Source organism: Heterodontus francisci, chromosome 40 (assembly GCF_036365525.1).
Source record: "Heterodontus francisci isolate sHetFra1 chromosome 40, sHetFra1.hap1, whole genome shotgun sequence".
Classification (NCBI taxonomy): Eukaryota; Metazoa; Chordata; class Chondrichthyes; order Heterodontiformes; family Heterodontidae; genus Heterodontus; species Heterodontus francisci.
The window spans coordinates 17,461,983-17,482,025 of NC_090410.1; the positions used below are offsets into that span (position 1 = coordinate 17,461,983).

Genomic DNA, 20,043 nt, shown 5'->3' on the forward strand with positions numbered 1-20,043 from the left:
TTTACCTCTTCACCTGACCACCTGTTTTCCCACCTTCAAAAGACTCTTCAAATACTTCCCTCTTCCCCACTTAAGGGACTAAAATCTGACAAGTCCTCAGGACCAAATGGTCTGCATAAAGAACAAAGAACAAAGATAATTACAGCACAGGAACAGGCCCTTCGGCCCTCCAAGCCTGCGCCGATCCAGATCCTCTCTCTAAACATGTCGCCTATTTTCTAAGGTTCTGTATCTCTTTTCTTCCTGCCCATTCATGTATCTGTCTAGATACATCTTAAAAGAATCCATCGTGCCCGCATCTACCACCTCCGCTGGCAATGCGTTCCAGGTGCCCACCACCCTCTGCGTAAAGAACTTTCCACGCATATCCCCCCTAAACTTTTCCCCTTTCACTTTGAACTCGTGTCCTCTAGTAATTGAAACCCCCACTCTGGGAAAAAGCCTCTTGCTATCCACCCTGTCTATACCTCTCATGATTTTGTACACCTCAATCAGGTCCCCCCTCAACCTCCGTCTTTCTAATGAAAATAATCCTAATCTGCTCAACCTCTCTTCATAGCTAGCGCCCTCCATACCAGGCAACATCCTGGTGAACCTCCTCTGCACCCTCTCCAAAGCATCCACATCCTTTTGATAATGTGGCGACCAGAACTGTACGCAGTATTCCAAATGTGGCCGAACCAAAGTCCTATACAACTGTAACATGACATGCCAACTCTTGTACTCAATGCCCCGTCCGATGAAGGAAAGCATGCCGTATGCCTTCTTGACCACTCTATTTACCTGCGTTGCCACCTTCAGGGAACAGTGGACCTGAACACCCAAATCTCTCTGGACATCAATTTTCCCCAGGACTTTTCCATTTACTGTATAGTTCACTCTTGAATTGGATCTTCCAAAATGCATCACCTCGCATTTGCCCTGATTGAACACCATCTGCCATTTCTCTGCCCAACTCTCCAATCTATCTATATTCTGCTGTATTCTCTGACAGTCCCCTTCACTATCTGCTACTCCACCAATCTTAGTGTCGTCTGCAAATTTGCTAATCAGTCCACCTATACTTTCCTCCAAATCATTAATGTATATCACAAACAACAGTGGTCCGAGCACGGATCCCTGTGGAACACCACTGGTCACACGTCTCCATTTTGAGAAACTCCCTTCTACTGCTACTCTCTGTCTCCTGTTGCCCAGCCAGTTATTTATCCATCGAGCGAGTACACCTTGGACCCCAAGCGCCTTCACTTTCTCCATCAGCCTGCCATGGGGAACCTTATCAAACGCCTTACTGAAGTCCATGTATATGACATCGACAGCCCTTCCCTCATCAATCAACTTTGTCACTTCCTCAAAGAATTCTATTAAGTTGGTAAGACATGACCTTCCCTGTACAAAACCATGTTGCCTATCACTGATGAGCCCATTTCCTTCCAAATGGGAATAGATCCTATCCCTCAGTATCTTCTCCAGCAGCTTCCCTACCACTGACGTCAGGCTCACCGGTCTATAATTACCTGGATTATCCCTTCTACCCTTCTTAAACAAGGGGACAACATTAGCAATTCTCCAGTCCTCCGGGACCTCACCCGTGTTTAAGGATGCTGCAAAGATATCTGTTAAGGCCCCAGCTATTTCCTCTCTCGCTTCCCTCAGTAACCTGGGATAGATCCCATCCGGACCTGGGGACTTATCCACCTTAATGCCCTTTAGAATACCCAACACTTCCTCCCTCCTTATGCCGACTTGACCTAGAGTAATCAAACATCTGTTCCTAACCTCAACATCCGTCATGTCCCTCTCCTCGGTGAATACCTAGGGTTCTAAAAGAGATAGCTGCAGAGATAGGGGATGCACTGGTTCTGACTTTCCAGAATTCCTTAGATTCAGGAATGGTCCCATCAGATTGGAAGTTGGCGAATGTTACACCGCTTTTCAAGAAAGGAGGTGGAGAGAATACGGGTAACTACAGGCCAGTTAGCCTAACATCAGTCGTTGGGAAGATGCTGGAAACTATTCTTAAAGAAGTCTTAACATTGCACTTGGCAAAGCATAGTATGATTAGAACAAGTGAGCATGGTTTTACTAAAGGAGGTCATGTTTGACAAATTTATTAGAGTTTTCTGAGGATGTAACTAGCAGGGTAAAGGGGAACCAGTAGATGTGGTATACCTGGATTTTCAAAAGGCATTCGATAAGGTGGCACATAAAAGATTAATAGGCAAGATAAGAGCTCATGGTGTTGAAGGTAATATATTAGAGTGGATAGAGGATTGGTTAACAGACAGGAAGCAGAGAGGAGGCATAAATGGGGCTATTTCAAGTTGGCAGGCAGTGAATAGTGGGGTGCCGCAAGGATCAGTGCTGGGGCCTCAGCTATTTACACTCTATATTAATGATTTGGATGAAGAGACAGAGAGTAATGTATCTAAATTTGCTGATGATACGAATCTCGGTGGAAAGGTAAGCTGTGGGGAGGACGTAGAGAGGCTGCAAAGAGATATAGACAGACTAAGTGAGTCAGCAATAAGATGACTAATGGAGTATAATGTTCAGGAGTGTGAACTTGTTCACTTTGGTCGTAAAAATAGAAAAGCAGAATTGTCATGCAGGACCCCCACCTGCCAAGAATGAGGCATATTAATTTTGTCATATGAACATTGATTTGAAAACTGTTGCTGAAGTGAAGAAAGGACTTGTTCAAAAGATCACCAGGCCCCTGGCTGGGAAGACATTTGCATATTTAATAGACAGTGCTTGTGGAGACAAAGGGGTTACTTCCCTGCTCCAATTTAACCCACAATGGACTTTAAGCACCAGCTATTGTATGTAAGAAGAGACATTCCAGGGTCAGCCAAGACCCGAGAAACCACAAACAGATGTGGTCTGACCAGCTGGTCATGTGACTACCCTGCTTGGCAACCTGCTTTTGTCTGAATAGTACAAACAGTTTGAACTCAGAGTGTCTGTTTGCTCCTGGACTAAAAAGACCTATCCTGGATGGCATGCCACAGCCTCTCCTTCTCTTTCTCAAGGAACTCCAAACCCACTGAAGACACATGAACCCCAAGAGAGAAAGATCTCCAACAGTGAACAAGGTTTAAGAAGAATACTGGGCCCCAATGAAAAGCAAGACCTACCTACAATCAAGGACTCTACAATGAGCTCGAAGAACCGTAACAAAAACCCTCTTCAGAGATTGCCTCAAACTTTTCCACTTTATTTTTCTGCTGCTCTTTTCTGTCTCTATGTGCATGTGTGTATTGGGTATGCATGTTATTGTGCATGTGTCGTGCATCTGTAGGCATTAACCAAATTAGAGTTTAAGTTTAATAAATTTCGACCTTTTTTCTTTAAACCTCAGAAAACCTGTTTGTGTTGGTTTCTTTGCCTTATAATTGGAAAGCAGTGAATAAGGATTCACCAAGGGGGAGCAAAAAACACGGTGTTTTAAAAATTAAACCCTGTTATGGTAAGACCAGGTGAAGGTTGAGTGGGAACCCTAGACCCCTTTCTCACCTGGTCGTAACAAGAATATTTTTTTAAAGGTGTGAAACTGGTAAGTGTTGATGTTCAGGGAGACTTGGGGGTACTCATACAAGGAATGCAGAAAGTTAACATGCAGGTGCAGCTGGCTATTAGGAAGACAAAGAACAAAAGAACAAAGAACACTACAGCACAGGAACAGGCCATTCGGCCCTCCAAGCCTGCGCCAACCTTGATGCCTGCCGAAACTAAAACCTTCTGCACTTCTGGGGCCCGTATCCCTCTATTCCCTTCCTATTCATATATTTGTCAAGAGGTCTCTTAAACGTCGCTATCGTACCTGCTTCCACTACCTCCCCTGGCAGCAAGTTCCAGGCACTCACCACCCTCTGTGTAAAGAAACTTGCCTCGCACATCCCCTCTAAACTTTGCCCCTTGCACCTTAAACCTATGTCCCCTAGTAACTGACTCTTACACCCTGGGAAAAAGCTTCTGACTATCCACGCTGTCCATGCCACTCATAACTTTGTAAACCTCTATCATGTCGCCCCCTCCACCTCCGTCGTTCCAGTGAAAACAATCCGAGTTTTTCCAACCTCTTCTCATAGCTAATGCCCTCCAGACCAGGCAACATCCTGGTAAACCTCCTCTGTACCCTCTCCAAAGCCTCCACGTCCTTCTGGTAGTGTGGCGACCAGAATTGCACGCGATATTCTAAGTGTGGCCTAACTAAGGTTCAGTACAGCTGCAACATGACTTGCCAATTTATATACTGTATGCCCCGACCGTGCCGCGTGCCGTATGCCTTCTTGACTACCTTATCCACCTGCGTTGTCACTTTCAGTGGCCTGTGGACCTGTACGCCCAGATCTCTCTGCCTGTCAATACTCCTAAGGGTTCTGCCATTTACTGTATACCTCCCACCTGCATTAGACCTTCCAAAATGCATTACCTCACATTTGTCCGGATTAAACTCCATCTGCCATTTCTCCGCCCAAGTCTCCAACCGATCTATATCCTGCTGTATCCTCTGATAATCCTCATCATTATCCGCAACTCCACCAACCTTTGTGTCGTCCGCAAACTTACTAATCAGACCAGCTACATTTTCCTCCAAATCATTTATATATACTACAAACAGCAAAGGTCCCAGCACTGATCCCTGCGGAACACCACTAGTCACATCCCTCCATTCAGAAAAACACCCATCTACTGTTACCGTCTGTCTTCTGTGACTGAGCCAGTTCTGTATCCATCTTGCCAGTTCACCTCTGATCCCATGTGAATTCACCTTTTGCACCAGTCTGCCATGCGGGACCTTGTCAAAGACTTTACTAAAGTCCATATAGACAACATCCACCGCCCTTCCCTCATCAATCATCTTCGTCATTTCCTCAAAAAACTCAATCAAATTAGTAAGACACGACCTCCCCGTCACAAAACCATGCTGTCTCTCGCTAATAAGTTCGTTTGTTTCCAAATGGGAGTAAATCCTGTCCCGAAGAATCCTCTCTAATAGTTTCCCTACCACTGACGTAAGGCTCACCGGCCTATAATTTCCTGGATTATCCTTGCCACCCTTCTTAAACAAAGGAACAACATTGGCTATTCTCCAGTCCTCTGGGACCTCACCTGTAGCCAATGAGGATGCAAAGATTTCTGTCATGGCCCCAGCAATTTCTTCCCTTGCCTCCCTCAGTATTCTAGGGTAGATCCCATCAGGCCTTGGGGACTTATCTACCTTAATGCTTTGCAAGACATCCAACACCTCCTCCTTTTTGATAATGAGATGACTGAGGCTATCTGCACTCCCTTCCCTAGGCTCATCATCCACCAAGTCCTTCTCCTTGGTGAATACTGATGCAAAGTACTCATTTAGCACCTCGCCCATTTCCTCTGGCTCCACACATAGATTCCCATCTCTGTCCTTGAGTGGGCCAACCCTTTCCCGGGTTACCCTCTTGCTCTTTATATATGTATAAAAAGCCTTGGGATTTTCCTTAATCCTGTTTGCCAATGACTTTTCATGACCCCTTTTAGCCCTCCTAACTCCTTGCTTAAGTTCCTTCCTACTGTCTTTATATTCCTCAAGTGCTTCATCTGTTCCTAGCCTTCCAGCCCTTACAAATGCTTCCTTTTTCTTTTTGACTAGGCTCACAATATCCCGTGTTATCCAAGCTTCCCGAAACTTGCCAAACTTGTCTTTCTTCCTCGCAGGAACATGCTGGTCCTGGATTCTAATCAGCTGACGTTTGAAAGACTCCCACATGTCAGATGTTGATTTACCCTCAAACAGCTTCCTGCCTAATATTGTTATAATCAGCCTTCCCCCAATTTAGCACCTTCACCCGAGGACTACTCTTATCCTTATCCACAAGTACCTTAAAACTTATGGAATTATGGTCACTGCTCCCGAAATGCTCCCCCATTGAAACTTCGACCACCTGGCCGGGCTCATTCCCCAATACCAGGTCCAGAATGGCCCCATCCCTAGTTGGACTATCTACATACTGTTTCAAGAAGTCCTCCTGGATGCTCCTCACAAATTCTGCCCCATCCAAGCCCCTAGCACTAAGTGAGTCCCAGTCAATATTGGGGAAGTTAAAATCACCCACCACTACAACCCTGTTAACTTTACATCTTTCCAAAATCTGTCTACATATCTGCTCCTCTACCTCCCGCTGGCTGTTGGGAGGCCTGTAGTAAACCTTCAACATCGTGACTGCACCCTTCCTATTCCTGAGCTCCACCCATATTGCCTCGCTGCATGACCCCTCTGAGGTGTCCTCCTGCAGTACAGCTGTGATATTCTCCTTAACCAGTAATGCAACTCCCCTACCCCTTTTACATCCCCCTCTATCCCGCCTGAAGCTACTAAATCCTGGAACATTTAGCTGCCAATCCTGCCCTTCCCTCAACCAAGTCTCTGTAATAGCAACAACATCATATTTCCAAGTACTAATCCAAGCTCTAAGTTCATCTGCCTTACCTGTTATACTTCTCGCATTGAAACAAATGCACTTCAGCCCACCAGTCCCGCTGTGCTCAGCAACATCTCCCTGTCTGCTCTTCCTCTTAGTCCTAATGGCCTTATTTACCATGTCCTCCTCATTTACTTCACTAGCTGTCCTACTGCTCTGGTTCCCACCCCCCTGCCACACTAGTTTAAACCCTCCCGAGTGACGCTCGCAAACCTTGCAGCCAGGATATTAGTGCCCCTCCAGTTTAGATGCAACCCGTCCTTCTTGTACAGGTCCCATCTGTCCCTGAAGAGATCCCAATGGTCCAGATATCTGAAACCCTCCCTTCTACACCAGCTACGCAGCCACGTGTTTAGCTGCACTATCTTCCTATTTCTAGCCTCACTGGCATGTTGGCCTTTATTGCAAGGGGATTCGAATACAGGAATAAAGAAGTCTTACTAAATTTGTACAGGGCTTTGGTGAGACTGCACTTGGAGAAACCACACCTGGAATACTGTCTGCAGTTTTGGTCTCCACCTTTAAGAAAGGATATACTTGCACTGGAGGCAATGCAGCAAAGATTTACTAAATTGGTCTCTGGGATGAGGGGGTTGTCCTATGATGAGAGGCTGAGTAAATTGGGCCTATATTCTCTGGAGTTTAGAAGAATGAGAGGCGATCTAATTGAGACATGCAGGTTTCTGAAAGGGCTTGATAAGGTAGAAGCTGAGAGATTGTTTCCACTGGTCAGGGAATCTAGAACACGGAGACACAGTTTCAGGATAAGGGGCCGATCATTCAGGATTGAGATGAGGAGAAATTACTTAACTCAAAGGGTCGTGAATCTTTGGAATTCTCCACCGCAGAGGGTTGTGGATGCTCCATCATTGAATACATTTAAGGCTGGGATAGATAGATTTTTGGTCTCACAGGGATTCAAGGGATATGGGGAGTGGGCAGGAAAGTGGAATTGAAGCCCAAGATCAGCCATATTGAATGGCGGAGCAGGCTCGATGGGCCATATGGTCTACTCCTGCTCCTATTTCTTATGGTGTTGTGGACCAGAAACTTAACTGGACCGACCATAGTAAATACTGCGGCTACAAAAGCAGGTCAGAGGCTGGGAATTCTGTGGGGAGTAACTCACCTCCTGTCTCCCTAAAGTCTGTCCACCCATCTACAAGGCACAAGTCAGGAGTGTGATGGAATACTCTCCACTTGCCTGGATGGGTGCAAGCTCCAACAACATTCAAAAAGCTCAGCATCATCCAGGACAAAGCAGCCCGCTTGATCGGCATCCCATCCACCACCTTAAACATTCACTGCCTCCACCACTGGCGCACAGTGGCAACAGAGTGTACCATGTTCAAGATACACTGCAGTAACTCACCAAGGCTCCTTCGACAGCACCATGCAAACCCGCAACCTCTACCACCTAGAAGGATAAGGGCAGCAGACGTATGGGAACACCACCACCTGCAAGTTCCCCTCCAAGCCATACACCATCCTAACCTGGAACTATATCGCTGTTCCTTCACTGTCGCTGGGTCAAAATCCTGGAGCACTGTGGGTGTACCTACCCCACATAGACTGCAGCAGTTCAAGAAGGCAGCTCACCACCACCACCTCAAGGGCAGATAAGTATGGGAAATAAATGCTGGCCTAGCCAGCGAGGCCCACATCCCATGAACAAATAAAAAATACTCTCTCCATTTACAGACACAGATACACTCTGTGCATATACAGTCAGATACCCTCTGCCTATGTAATACCAGTGAGTTTATTAGTCCCACTCAGTGCCTACTTGAACGGTTTCTCCACAGTACAGTAAGTGGTGAAGGCTTGTAGCTGTTGTTGAACTCCAGCTAATGAGTTTGCAAATCGCTGATTGCTGATAAGAGCGATGGTTTGTTCAATCCACTCGAGCAGCTCTGACGCCAATGATTCATATCTTGCAATAATCTGTTCAATCTCCAGAGCTTTGTCCAGGACCTGTCAGAGAGAGAGAGAGAGAGAAGGATGAATTGAGAGAGGGCCAGAGTGTGACAGAGAGAGAGATAGACAAAGAGACAGAGATAAAGGAGTGTGAGAGCAAGATAGGGAGAGGTCAGAAAGAGAGAGAGAGACTGCCAGTTAATAAGAGTGAGAGAGAGGTGGAGGGAGGCAGAGAGAGATCGAGAGTCAAACAATCAATGAGAGTGAGATGGAGAGGGAGATACAGAGTGAAATGTGCATGGAGGGAGCGAGATGCTCACAGAGCCAGTGAGAGTGAGAGATAGAAACAATAAACCACCAGAGTACGAGAGAATGAATGAAGATAGAGTGTGCATTGAGAATAGACAGAACATGACAGACAACAACAGAAAGATAGATCAAAAGAATGACAGACAGAACAAAAGCGGGTTAGAGAATGAGAAGGATAGAGAGATAGAGAAAGTGAAAAACAGTGAGACACAACAAGGGAAAAGGAACAAGAAACTCAGAGAAATGTGAAGACAAATTTTAGAGCAAGGTAACGGCTCAATCTTTATCATTGAACATAATGTGACAGAGAGAGGAGACAGAGAGAAAGAGAAGGGAGTAGGAGAGAGAGAAGAAGAGGGGAGTTGTAGAGGAGAGAGGACGAAACAAAGAAGAGTGGAAGAGATTGAGGAGGAGAGAGATAGCGGGGCAAGGGAGACACAGAGATAGCGAGGGAGTCAGTAATCTAAAGTTGAGAAGCAGTGTGTGTGAGTACAACACAGAACAGAGATAGTGAACATGGGAGCAAGAATGATGCAACTATGGGGCCCAGCTAACAACTGTGTGAGGAGCTGCTATCAGTGTGAAACTCAGGGAGAGAGTATGCAACAAACAGAATGAGAGGGAGAAAGAAATAGAATAGAGTGAGAAACAGAAAGGGAGAGAGAAGAGAGAGAAGGGGAGAGAGAAAGACGATGTGAGAGAGAGAGGCAGAGAAAGAGGGGAGAGAAAGAGAGAGAGAAAAGAGAAAAAGAGACAGAGAGGAAAAGAGAGTGAGAGAGAGCATGAGAGAGAACGAGCAAGAGACCAAGCGAAGGAGAAAGAGAAACAGAGCGTGAGACAGTGAGCAAGAGAGAGTGAGGCAAACCAGCAGTGTGCAACTGAGTGAGACATCAATGTGTAAGTGTGAGCCAGAGACCAGTGTATAACACTGTGTTTAACACATGACACTTCACACAAATTAGGAAGCAACTGTGCTGAACCTGTGTTGGTTAACCAAGACTGAGATGATGAATTGTGATGGAGTGAAGCATGGCAGCAGGTGTGGAATGTGCAGGACACATGATTTCAGCAGAAATATACTGGTGATGCCTACCATGGATAGGATACTGGGAACAAATCTTACGGACAGGGCTTCCTGAGAATGGATGGGATTGTTCGGATGTAGTGAAAATCAATGGAGTGAGCGGGATACAAGCACAACAGTGGAATCAGCAGGATTTCCTGGGAATGGATGGAGGGAGCAGGATAAAGCCAGGAATGGATGGTGTGATGAAGGTTGCTCTTGTTGGCCAAACAAAGGCCGTTGGAGGTTCTCGAAGATAGATGTGATCTGAAGTCCTTCCTAGGGTATCTCTGACAGACTTCCTGACTTGGTCCCATGTCCCTAAAGCACAGAAGGAGAAAACTCTTGGCCTCCCTGGTGGCATGAGCCTCCTTCCATCCTGAAGTCTCTGCTCACCTTTCCGATCCTCTTGCCCTCCACAGCTAGTGCCTTCATCTTCGAGAAGTAATGATAATAGGACACCACGTAGGTGATGATGGACTTCTCATCTGGATTCTCTGTGTTCACATCTACAAGAACAGTTCAATATTTAAAATGCCCTGCAGTCAGCATCTACAGTCTGAAAATCACTGGCATACACAATGGAAGAAATGACAGCCAGCTTCGGTAAAATCACAGAAACTTGCACCACAATAGAAGGCCATTTGGCCCATTGTGCAAATGATAGCTCTTTAAAAGAGCAGCCATGCTTCATCCCACATCCCTGGTTTTTGTCCGTAACCCTGTGAGTTTCTCATCATCAACTACCTGTCCAACTCCCATTTAAAGTCAGCTTCCACTCCCTTTTCAGGCAGTGCATTCCAGATCCCGGCAACTGAGTGGAAAAATGTCTGTTCATCTAGATCTTTTGCCAAAGGTATTAAATCTATGACCTGTGGTTATTGACCCACTTGTTAGAAGAATTAATTTTTCTTTATCTGCATTATCAAAATACTGTCCCATCAAACACTCCTGGGACAGGTACAGCACGGGGTTAGATACAGAGTAAAGCTCCCTCTACACTGTCCCCATCAAACACTCCTGGGGCAGGTACAGCACGGGGCTAGATACAGAGTAAAGCTCCCTCTGCACTGTCCCACCAAACACTCCCAAGGCAGGTACAGCACAGGGTTAGATACAATAAAGGCCCCCTCAAGCAAAATAAAAGGGGCCTGGGGCATAAAGGTCACCTTATATAAAAAAAGGGGTTAGATACAGAGTAAAGCTCCCTCAAAAAAAAATGGAGTTAGATACAGAGTAAAGCTCCCTCCACACTGTCCCCATCAAATACTCCCAGGGCAGGTACAGTACAGGGTTGGAAAAAGAAACTGGGTTGGCTGCTGCCTAATTGAGACCACTGACTGCTGGGTGCACAAAGAGAAAAAGAAAACAGGGTTAGATACAGAGTAAAGTTCCCTCTACACTGTCCCATCCAACACTCCCAGCACAGGTACAGCACAGGGTTTGCTGTTGCCTGACTGGAGGTGCTGACTGCTGATTGCAGCAACAAGCCTCAGCTGACAGTGCTGGTGGCAGTTGGAGGTTGCAGAGGTGGCAAGAGGAGCTACACTGAGCAGAGGGAGAGCAGTTACAACCAAGAAGAGGGAAAGCTTGAACAACAATTACGTTTACGGTGAAGAAAAAGACTTTATTTTGGAAACAAGGCTTTGTTTAGAGGTGGGTGCTGAACACATGATGTTTGCTTTGCCTTAAGCTGTTGGGGGAGGAACAAGTGGCCGGAACAACAAGGGGTGGGGCTGCCAATTCTGTAGGGATCTGTGCTGCTGCAGTAAGCACACAGGGAAGCTCCCTCCCCACCCCAATTGCCCAGCCTGGGTCAGCTGAAGCTGCCCAAGCTAAAGAGACAGAAGGGGATAGCTAGTGCCTGGGCAGCTTCAGCTGACCCAATTGAAGACGCCTCCCCCAACCAGAAGATCAAGAGCGCTGGCAAAGACTGTTTTAAGTGCACCACCTCCGGAAAGCAAGTCATCCCTTACAGCCTCTCTTTCCCTCTCCTCTATACCCTCAGCCTCTCCCCTAACCTGTTGTTTTTTTTTTCTAGTATCTCTTGTGAACCCTTCATTTTGTTCGATTTGCAAGCCTGCATTTCGGGGTGGGTTCAGCTCTTGGACCCATGGCAAGCCCTTCATCACTAGTGGTGGTGCCCTCTACTACCTATGCAGCTGCAGCCTCTGTGGCTGCCCATGCGGTCCTGTCACCTTTTAAATTAATAACATCCAGCCATGGGGTGAAGAGCTATGCCCACCCCAACCACTGAGGCCTGCGTAAAGGCAATGGCCGAGGTTGTCGGCTCCCCGGCCATTGTTGCAGCCTCGAAGGAAGGCTGTGTTCTTGCTGAAGACCGAGCAGGCGGTGTCCCTGGCCCTGAGTAAGGGGCTCACTGTGGGGGGGGACCTTCCTGCCGGTGGACCTTCTGGGGGCCACTGTGCAGTGGATCATGCTATCAAACGTCCTGCCTTTCATTCACAGTGAGCTCCTCCTCCCCCATCTGCAGCATCTGGGGGAGGTAAGGTTAGGGATCACCCCAGTCCCACTTGGTCTGCGGGAGATCAGCCTCCAGCATGTATACTCCGTCCGCCGCCAGCTCTTTATGCAGCTGGCATGGGAGGAGATCTTGGAGGGCCACTTCAATGCGGAGTTCCAGGGGATGGCCTACCGCATTCTTCTGGACCTCGGACAGGGCGCGGTGCCATGCCTGCAAGGGGGTGGGGCACGTTTGTAAGAACTGCCCCAACCTCCCGGCCACCAACCTCACCTTAGTGGCCTAGGGGGGGGCGCCGCTGCACCTCCCCTTGCTCCCCTGACACCTGCAACAACCACCGCTCAGGCGGTTCCGGAGGGGGTGGTTTTCACGGCCGTGGGGAGACCCGTCCAGGTGGAAGGCAGGCGCGGCACAAGGCAAAACACCCAAAGGACATGACAGGACAACCTGAGCTTGAGCTTAGCCCTAGGACCAATCCAGGGGAGCCCTCCTGCCCCACAGCTGAGCCTGGGCCCAAGGAATCTGGGTAGAGGGGGTGCGGGGGCAGAAGCAGAGGCCTGCATTGAGATGGAAGTATCTGAGCCTCCGCGCCCATCCCAGAATAAGTGGAGGAGGCACCTCTCTTCTGAAGAGGGCTAGGAATTGCGGGGTCCATTTCCTGGCACAGGTCCTCGGGCTTCCCCCGCCACTAACACCATCGGGACCTCCAGCCCTAAGCGACAGCCCTCTGTCCTTCAGGATGGAGTGGGAAAAGCCCTTGTAAATTTGGTAACTCTAAATGAGGAGGGAGAGGGCTCGCCTGGGGTGGGGGAGCCTGTGGACCCCATGGGCAAAGTCTCTCCTTTGGCCGACGGGTCGGGTGTCCTGGGTGGGGGCGGGACCGGGACGGGTCAACCCTCCCAGCACCCTGATGCTGCGGCCCAGGATGTACCCAACCTTGAGGTCAATTTCCATAATTCCCCATCTGCTGGGTCCATGGGTGCTGGTGGGATGGGAGATGGCCTCCTCTCCGCCTCCGATCTCGGCTCCGGCTGGAGTTCCTGAGTCAGGAACTTCCATCTCCCCTGGGCCACTCACTGGCCTGGCGACAGAGGTGGAGGGGGATCCTGAACCACCGTGCCCATAGGCTCCAGTTCCATAGATGAACCCAGCGGGGACCCCTCCGCCATCAATCCTGGGGATGGGATCATGACAGAGGTGAGACCAGCTGATGCGGCTGGGACGTCCGCCCCACAGTGTGTGGTGGGTGTGTCGGCCGCTGGCGGTGACGACCCAGAGGAGGATGGGGACTCTGTGTGGGGCACGAAAGACGACCTTGAATCCATCGCCAGTGAGGCGGTAGACTCCCTCATGCCTCCCACCGAGTCTCCTCTCATCCCCCACAGTGAAACTCCGGGACTTCCTTGCCATTCCACATGGCACGGAGAGGTTTCCTGTACAGGCTGCTCCTGCACACTCTTCACTTCCTTGCCCTCATCTGCCGCCCGGACATGCCATGGTGGTCCGTGTTGCTATCTGGCAGCAAGGGGAATCCCCAGTGGAGATCTCTCGACATGGGAGTCCTCCGCCTTTACCACGGGGACCTGGAGTGGAGGGTGCTGCACTGGGCAGTCCCTTGCAATCGACTTTTAAGTAGATTCACGGAGTCCCAGGCCACCTGGTCGAGTCCGTGTTCCATCTTTATATGGAGTGTGTGAGGTTGCAGCCCCTCTGAGTATTTAAAGGGGCTGCCCCTCAAGGTCTGCTCCTGGGCCTGGCCAAGGTAGCAATTTACAGGTCCAGGCTGCGGGCTGCCGTGGGGTCCGTCCGCCCTGATTGCCTGCCCCTCTTCCGAGGGTACATTCACAGCCGGGTGTCCCTGGAGAAGAAGCATGTGGTGTCCGCTGATTCGCTTGAGGCCTTCCACGACCGGTGGACACCTCAGGGACTGGAGCACATCATCGATGCCGCGAATGGCATTTTAATTTGAGTTTTGTTTTATTTAACTGTTTGGAATAAAGTTATTTATTTAAAATGTATATAAAAGGTTGCCTGGGGAATAAAGGCCACTTTAAAAAGAAAACAAAAAACGGGGTTAGATACAGAGTAAAGCTCCCTCTACACTGTCCCCATCAAACACTCCCAGAGCAGGTACAGCATGAGTTATTGTACATCTGTGGCTGGCATCGAGTGTCACTGGACAGTCAGTGGCTCTGTTGTGTGATGTGAAACCAAGCACCCACACAATCCCATAGACTACCTGTGTATCGGCAATGCCTGGATTGAGTTCAGACATCACCAGGGGTATATCTTAAATCATACAGGTCGCTCCGTACCGGCGAGCTGGTGATGAACATACCTTCCGGGTCGAGGAGCTTGGCGACCCCCAGCCGCTGCTCTGCCACGGTAAACGCCTGCTGGAGGTTAAAGGTCGTATTGGATTTCTGCAGTTTGTTGAAATCAACAAGGTCGCTCCTGAAAGGTCAAATATCGAGCTCATTACATCACTGGGGACAAAATATAGATACTGCGCATGGAAAGAATGGGATATAGAGGCAGCAAACTGGGTGACTACAGGGTTATGGAGGAAACACCACCGGGGTTAGTTGGATATAGAGGGAATACAGACTGGGATCAGTGGGATATGGAGGGGATACACTGGGTTCAGTGGGATATGGAGGGAATACAGACTGGGATCAGTGGGATATGGAGGGGATACACTGGGTTCAGCGGGATATAGAGATCATGCAGACTGGGATCAGTGGGATATGGAGGGGATACACTGGGTTCAGTGGGATATAGAGGGAATACAGACTGGGATCAGTGGGATATGGAGGGGATACACTGGGTTCAGTGAAATATAGAGATCATGCAGACTGGGATCAGTGGGATATGGAGGGGATACACTGGGTTCAGTGGGATATAGAGGGAATACAGACTGGGATCAGTGGGATATGGAGGGGATACACTGGGTTCAGTGGATTATAGAGGGAATACAGACTGGGATCAGTGGGATATGGAGGGGATACACTGGGTTCAGTGGGATATAGAGGGAATACAGACTGGGATCAGTGGGATATGGAGGGGATACACTGGGTTCAGTGGGATATAGAGGGAATACAGACTGGGATCAGTGGGATATGGAGGGGATACACTGGGTTCAGTGGGATATAGAGGGAATACAGACTGGGATCAGTGGGATATGGAGGGGATACACTGGGTTCAGTGGGATATAGAGGGAATACAGACTGGGATCAGTGGGATATGGAGGGGATACACTGGGTTCAGTGGGATATAGAGGGAATACAGACTGGGATCAGTGGGATATGGAAGGATACACTTGAGAATAGCAGAATATAAACATAGGAATGCAGAAAAACTAGTCTCAGTCTCTGGGACACACTCTCCAATCCTCTACATGTTTTTCAAGGTATTTTTCCTGTCCTTTAAGCTGATTATTTCAGCCCAACTGCCTCTCTAGGCAACCCATACAGGACATTCTGTGCAAAGGAGTTCAAATCTAAACGGCCTTCTCACCCTCCTCTAGGTTTGTGTCCAGAGTCTCTGACTGTGTTAAAATTATTGACACCTATCATACAGTTCCGTTTTCCCTCCATATCCCTCTGATCCCAGTCTGTCCACTTTAGGATTCTGAACCCATCTGTAAGAATATCTCTGGACCGTCTCTTCCTTAACAGAAACGGGACTTTGCACTTATGCACCAGTATTTTGTATCTGATATCTGTCAGATCAGTAAAAAGATCTTTCATTGAGCATTTCCTGTCCTTGAAGCCATTAAATAAAAAAGCTGAAATGCAAAACAAAATTATGCAGTTGCTGAAAATCTGAAATTAAAAAAGGAAAAACGCAGCAGGTCAGGCAGTCCCCGAGGGGACAGGGCGGCTGGGTTAATCTTCCAGAAACAAATACAAATGAATTAAATTCATCTCACATCAGCTCGATCCACATTATACGCAGGTTGGGGGGATTTCTATGCTCTCCCCGGCAGCGGGTTTGGGAGGTGGGGAGAGCATATAATCGGGCGGCAGTTGTGGCATCTCCACCGAAATTAAGTCTAGGGAAGGAAAGCCTGTGAACGGCCTTCCTGCTCCTCTGCCAATTGAGGCTCTTAACTGGGAATTAATGCCCAGTTAAGGGGCTCATCCTGCCACCGCTGGAATTAGCCGAGCAGCGGTCGGTCTGTCAGCGCATGGGAAGCACGGCAGGAAACACCGTGCTGGCTGCTTACCGGCTCCGGGGGTAGGTGGGTGCTGGGGGAATCCCTTGTTAAAAGGCACTTAGTGCCTGAACAAGGGACCCTGTGTCGGGAAGGAGGGGGGCCCGCTAACAGCCACCCACTGCCCTTGCTTCCCATCCCCCTACAACCCTCTCCCCCATGACCCCACCCTACGAGGACTCTCCCGCCCTGACCCACCAGTGGCCTGGGTCCAAGGCAGCTCCTCAGCCTTGGGCGGGTGCTCCACTGGCAACAGCTACCCCCTCCGCGCCGGCACTGCTCAGTAAAAGAGCTGCCACCTTCTGATTGGCCAGCAGCCCTCAGAGGGTGGGACTTCCGTCACCGGGGTTCTTGATCGCGTGGAAGGCCAGATGGTGTCCACTTCAGTGCCTAGTTGGCACTTGATTCGGTGGGCCTTCCACAGAAGAGGCGACGCGGGTTTCTCAGCGTTGCTTTTGCCGGAGGTCGAGACCCCAGTTGCCAGGATAAAATCCCAGTCGATATGTTGGAACCAGAATTTGACTCAGTATTGGGGAGCAGTCAGTTCCAGTGGCTACAGCTCCCAACAGTGCCTGGGAGAACAATAGCAATGTAGTTGGCAGTTCAACTGGCCAATCACTGATCTTATGTCTTTTGGCTGTCTTCTGCTTCCCATAAGTTAGAAATAATCACACTTTAAAAACACTGGAGCTCTTTGTTGATTTCATTCGGCTTCCACGCTGTTTAGTAAGGACTGCCCAACAGTGATGTAGTTTACACATCATATGACTCTCCAGTGCAACCATGAATGTGGCCGCCTGGAACACTTACACATAAAAATTAGTTCCTAGCTAATTAGTTCCGCCCTGTTTACAAACAATATAACAATATATAACAGACACATCAGAGGTCAAGGTCTGGGCTTCCTGTCAGGTAAATGAAGTTCTATTTAGAGACACTGGAATTGGGAAAAGACTTGGGAAGGGAATGCTCCTCCTACAGTTGACTAGTTTCAGAGATTGTGCTAGTCTGTAAAGTCCATTAACATAGAGGCATTCTTCGTTGTTTTCCATCTCACAAGTTGTATTGAAATTCACTGAAAATTCTGTCGTGTTTGTGCACTAGAACACAGTTTGTGGTTTTCTATCTGGCCCAGCCTCATTAGAGTGTTTGATCCTGTGTGAACTCACAGAGCCCTTTACACCCCTCCAGGAGCTTTATTATTTCAGCCTTGGCTCAGCCTATTACATGACAACACACTGGGGCAGTAAAGATTGTGACGGAAACCACACTGGCCAAATCGAAACATATTAATTTCGTCATATGGAACACTACTTGAACTTCTTACTGGACATTGAACATAATTTGTTTAAAAGGACCACAGAGCTGAACAGCTAAAATATGGCTGCACATTTGCATTCTGAGAGAATATTGAATAGAGAGACATTGGAACTGCTCACTGATTCAATGAACAAGATTGGTCTGGGCAACAGTGATGATCCACATCTTGTCTGTGTAAGAGCCAGTACTCCACCCACACCACCCCCCACCCCTCCCCACCGAGTGTGTCTAGTAAGCTTTGAAGAATCAACAACCCTCACAGACGATGCTGTTTCAAACAAAGAGCTGGTCACAAGACTTAGCTGCTGGCCAGACTGGGAACTGTTTGAATTGTGCCTCACAGAAAGGTTTGGGGCAGATTTGCAATTTGAATACCAAAGAGAAGGAAGGTCCCTATCTCTCTCTGTCTCTCTCACAAGCAAAGTCCCAGGGACCCATGGAAGCAGCTTAAGCCTCAAGAGAGACGTTCTCTTCAACCTTCTGGTACCAGAGAAACCAGTTTGAAAGTGTGCACCGGGCCCCAGCGAGAACTGCAACTCTTCAACTCCAATCAAGGACTTCACATACAAACCAAAAAGCAATAATTGAATTCTATTTCTTGCCTACCCTAGTTCAACCCCCGAATTTTTTCTTCCCCTCTGTATCTATTTGTGTGTGTTTATTCCGTATGCATACTGGCATAGTTGCATCGCGTATTTTAGTAATTTTATCCGAGTTAGAGTGGTAAGGTTAATAAACTTACATCTTTCTTTTTTAAATACAAGGAAACCTGTCCGATTGGTTCATTGAAAATTACAATTAGAGAGCAGTAAGTAAGGACTCACTGAGGTGCAGTTAAAGAAATCTGTGTTTTAAAAGTTAAACCCTGTTACGGTCAAACCAGGAAAGGGGCAAGAGGGGAGCCGGAGACCCCTTCTTCATCCGGTCATAACAAGATGTACTCCTGATTGTTGGGGATGGAGGGTCCACTACTGTCAAAGTCATTTGACGCAAATTGTGAGGGGAACCATGTTGTCATCATGGCAATAAAACCTGCAAAGAGTGATGAACCAATAGCTGCAGTCAAACCATTCATTTAATCTTCAGCAGACCATCAGGTTTTGCTTGATTATCCTTTTGTTGGTTGGTAGCTGGTGAGGCCCGAGTCAGGGGAGGGGAGAGGGGGGGGTGATGGTTCCCCCTGCAGGCTTAGTTAGGAGTAGCAGAGCGTGAAGCTGGCGCTCTGATGCCTAAACGTCACTCCGCCCATTAGAGAGAGTAACTGGTTCCTGTCCTTATTTCCTGGTCTAGGAGCAAATTCGGAGCTGGGAGACTGGCCTCATTGAGTCGGAGCAGGAATCAACCACTGGATATCTAGTCTACAGCAGTGCCACAGGTCATTTAACACCAGCCCACCACTCAGTGCACCCTGGCACTCGCTGTGGTCACTATGGGGGTAAATAGGTTCAGTGGGTGGACTTTACTCAGGGTTCCTCACCAGGGGGCAATAGTCTGGTGGAGGGGGCGAGATTAGAAGCTGCATAAAGCCTGTCCCTGCAAACCACCCTGTCTACATGTTTTTCAGTGGACAGCAAACAACAGTCCTCATACCTCCACAAGTGATGAAATTCTGTAGAGAGACTAAAGGGCACCTTGAAATCCTGCAACATGAACCCTGACTCCTGGGGAGACACAACCCCCGACCCCTGGAAAACGTGACTCCAGCTGTCTCTGGCCCCGACCCTGGGGGAGACATGATCCCTGACCTCCGGGCAGACGTGTCCTTGACCCCTGGGGAGACGTGATCCTCCTGACCCCTGAGACAATGCAACCCCTGACCCCCCTCGGGCGGCACTATCTCTTAACCCCTCGGGAGACACAGCCACCCCCGACCCCGGGGAGACACGACCCCTGGCCCCTAGGGAGACATTGGCACCAACGAGACCATAATGCTACCTTGTCTGCTCGGTCAGTCTGAATGACCTATAAGGTCATCCTACAAGACAACACAATGAACCAGCTCGCGAGGCTTCTGTCAAGTGCAATCGGTAAGTCTAAGATCAGGCTCTCTGCCCACCACTGCTGCCACAAGAACCAAGACTCACTCTGGGCCAGGCCAAGATTCACCATCAGTTCTCCATGGGCATGATCCCATTTGATTTTACACTTACACATTTACAATCTGAGATTATTATACACTCTGCACATTAAACCCGAGGGTGTTGGTGAATCTCCTGTTGGCTGCTCCTCGCTAGTTACTAATAAACACTCGGCCAGACTCTCAGTCTCA

At 48.5% G+C, this 20,043-nt stretch overlaps 1 protein-coding gene across 1 annotated transcript in view; it reads right to left on the reverse strand.

Moving 5' to 3' along the window:
* Window positions 1-20,043, reverse strand: part of LOC137353122 (spectrin beta chain, non-erythrocytic 1-like) — a 194,971-nt gene that overhangs the window by 152,756 nt on the left and 22,172 nt on the right. Inside the window, exons 6-8 of the mRNA XM_068019139.1 lie at window positions 14,577-14,692; window positions 10,153-10,265; window positions 8,254-8,441 (exon numbers count right to left, since the gene is read on the reverse strand). Of these exons, the coding sequence (XP_067875240.1) occupies window positions 8,254-8,441; window positions 10,153-10,265; window positions 14,577-14,692 (417 nt within the window). The remainder of the gene's footprint in view (window positions 1-8,253; window positions 8,442-10,152; window positions 10,266-14,576; window positions 14,693-20,043) is intronic.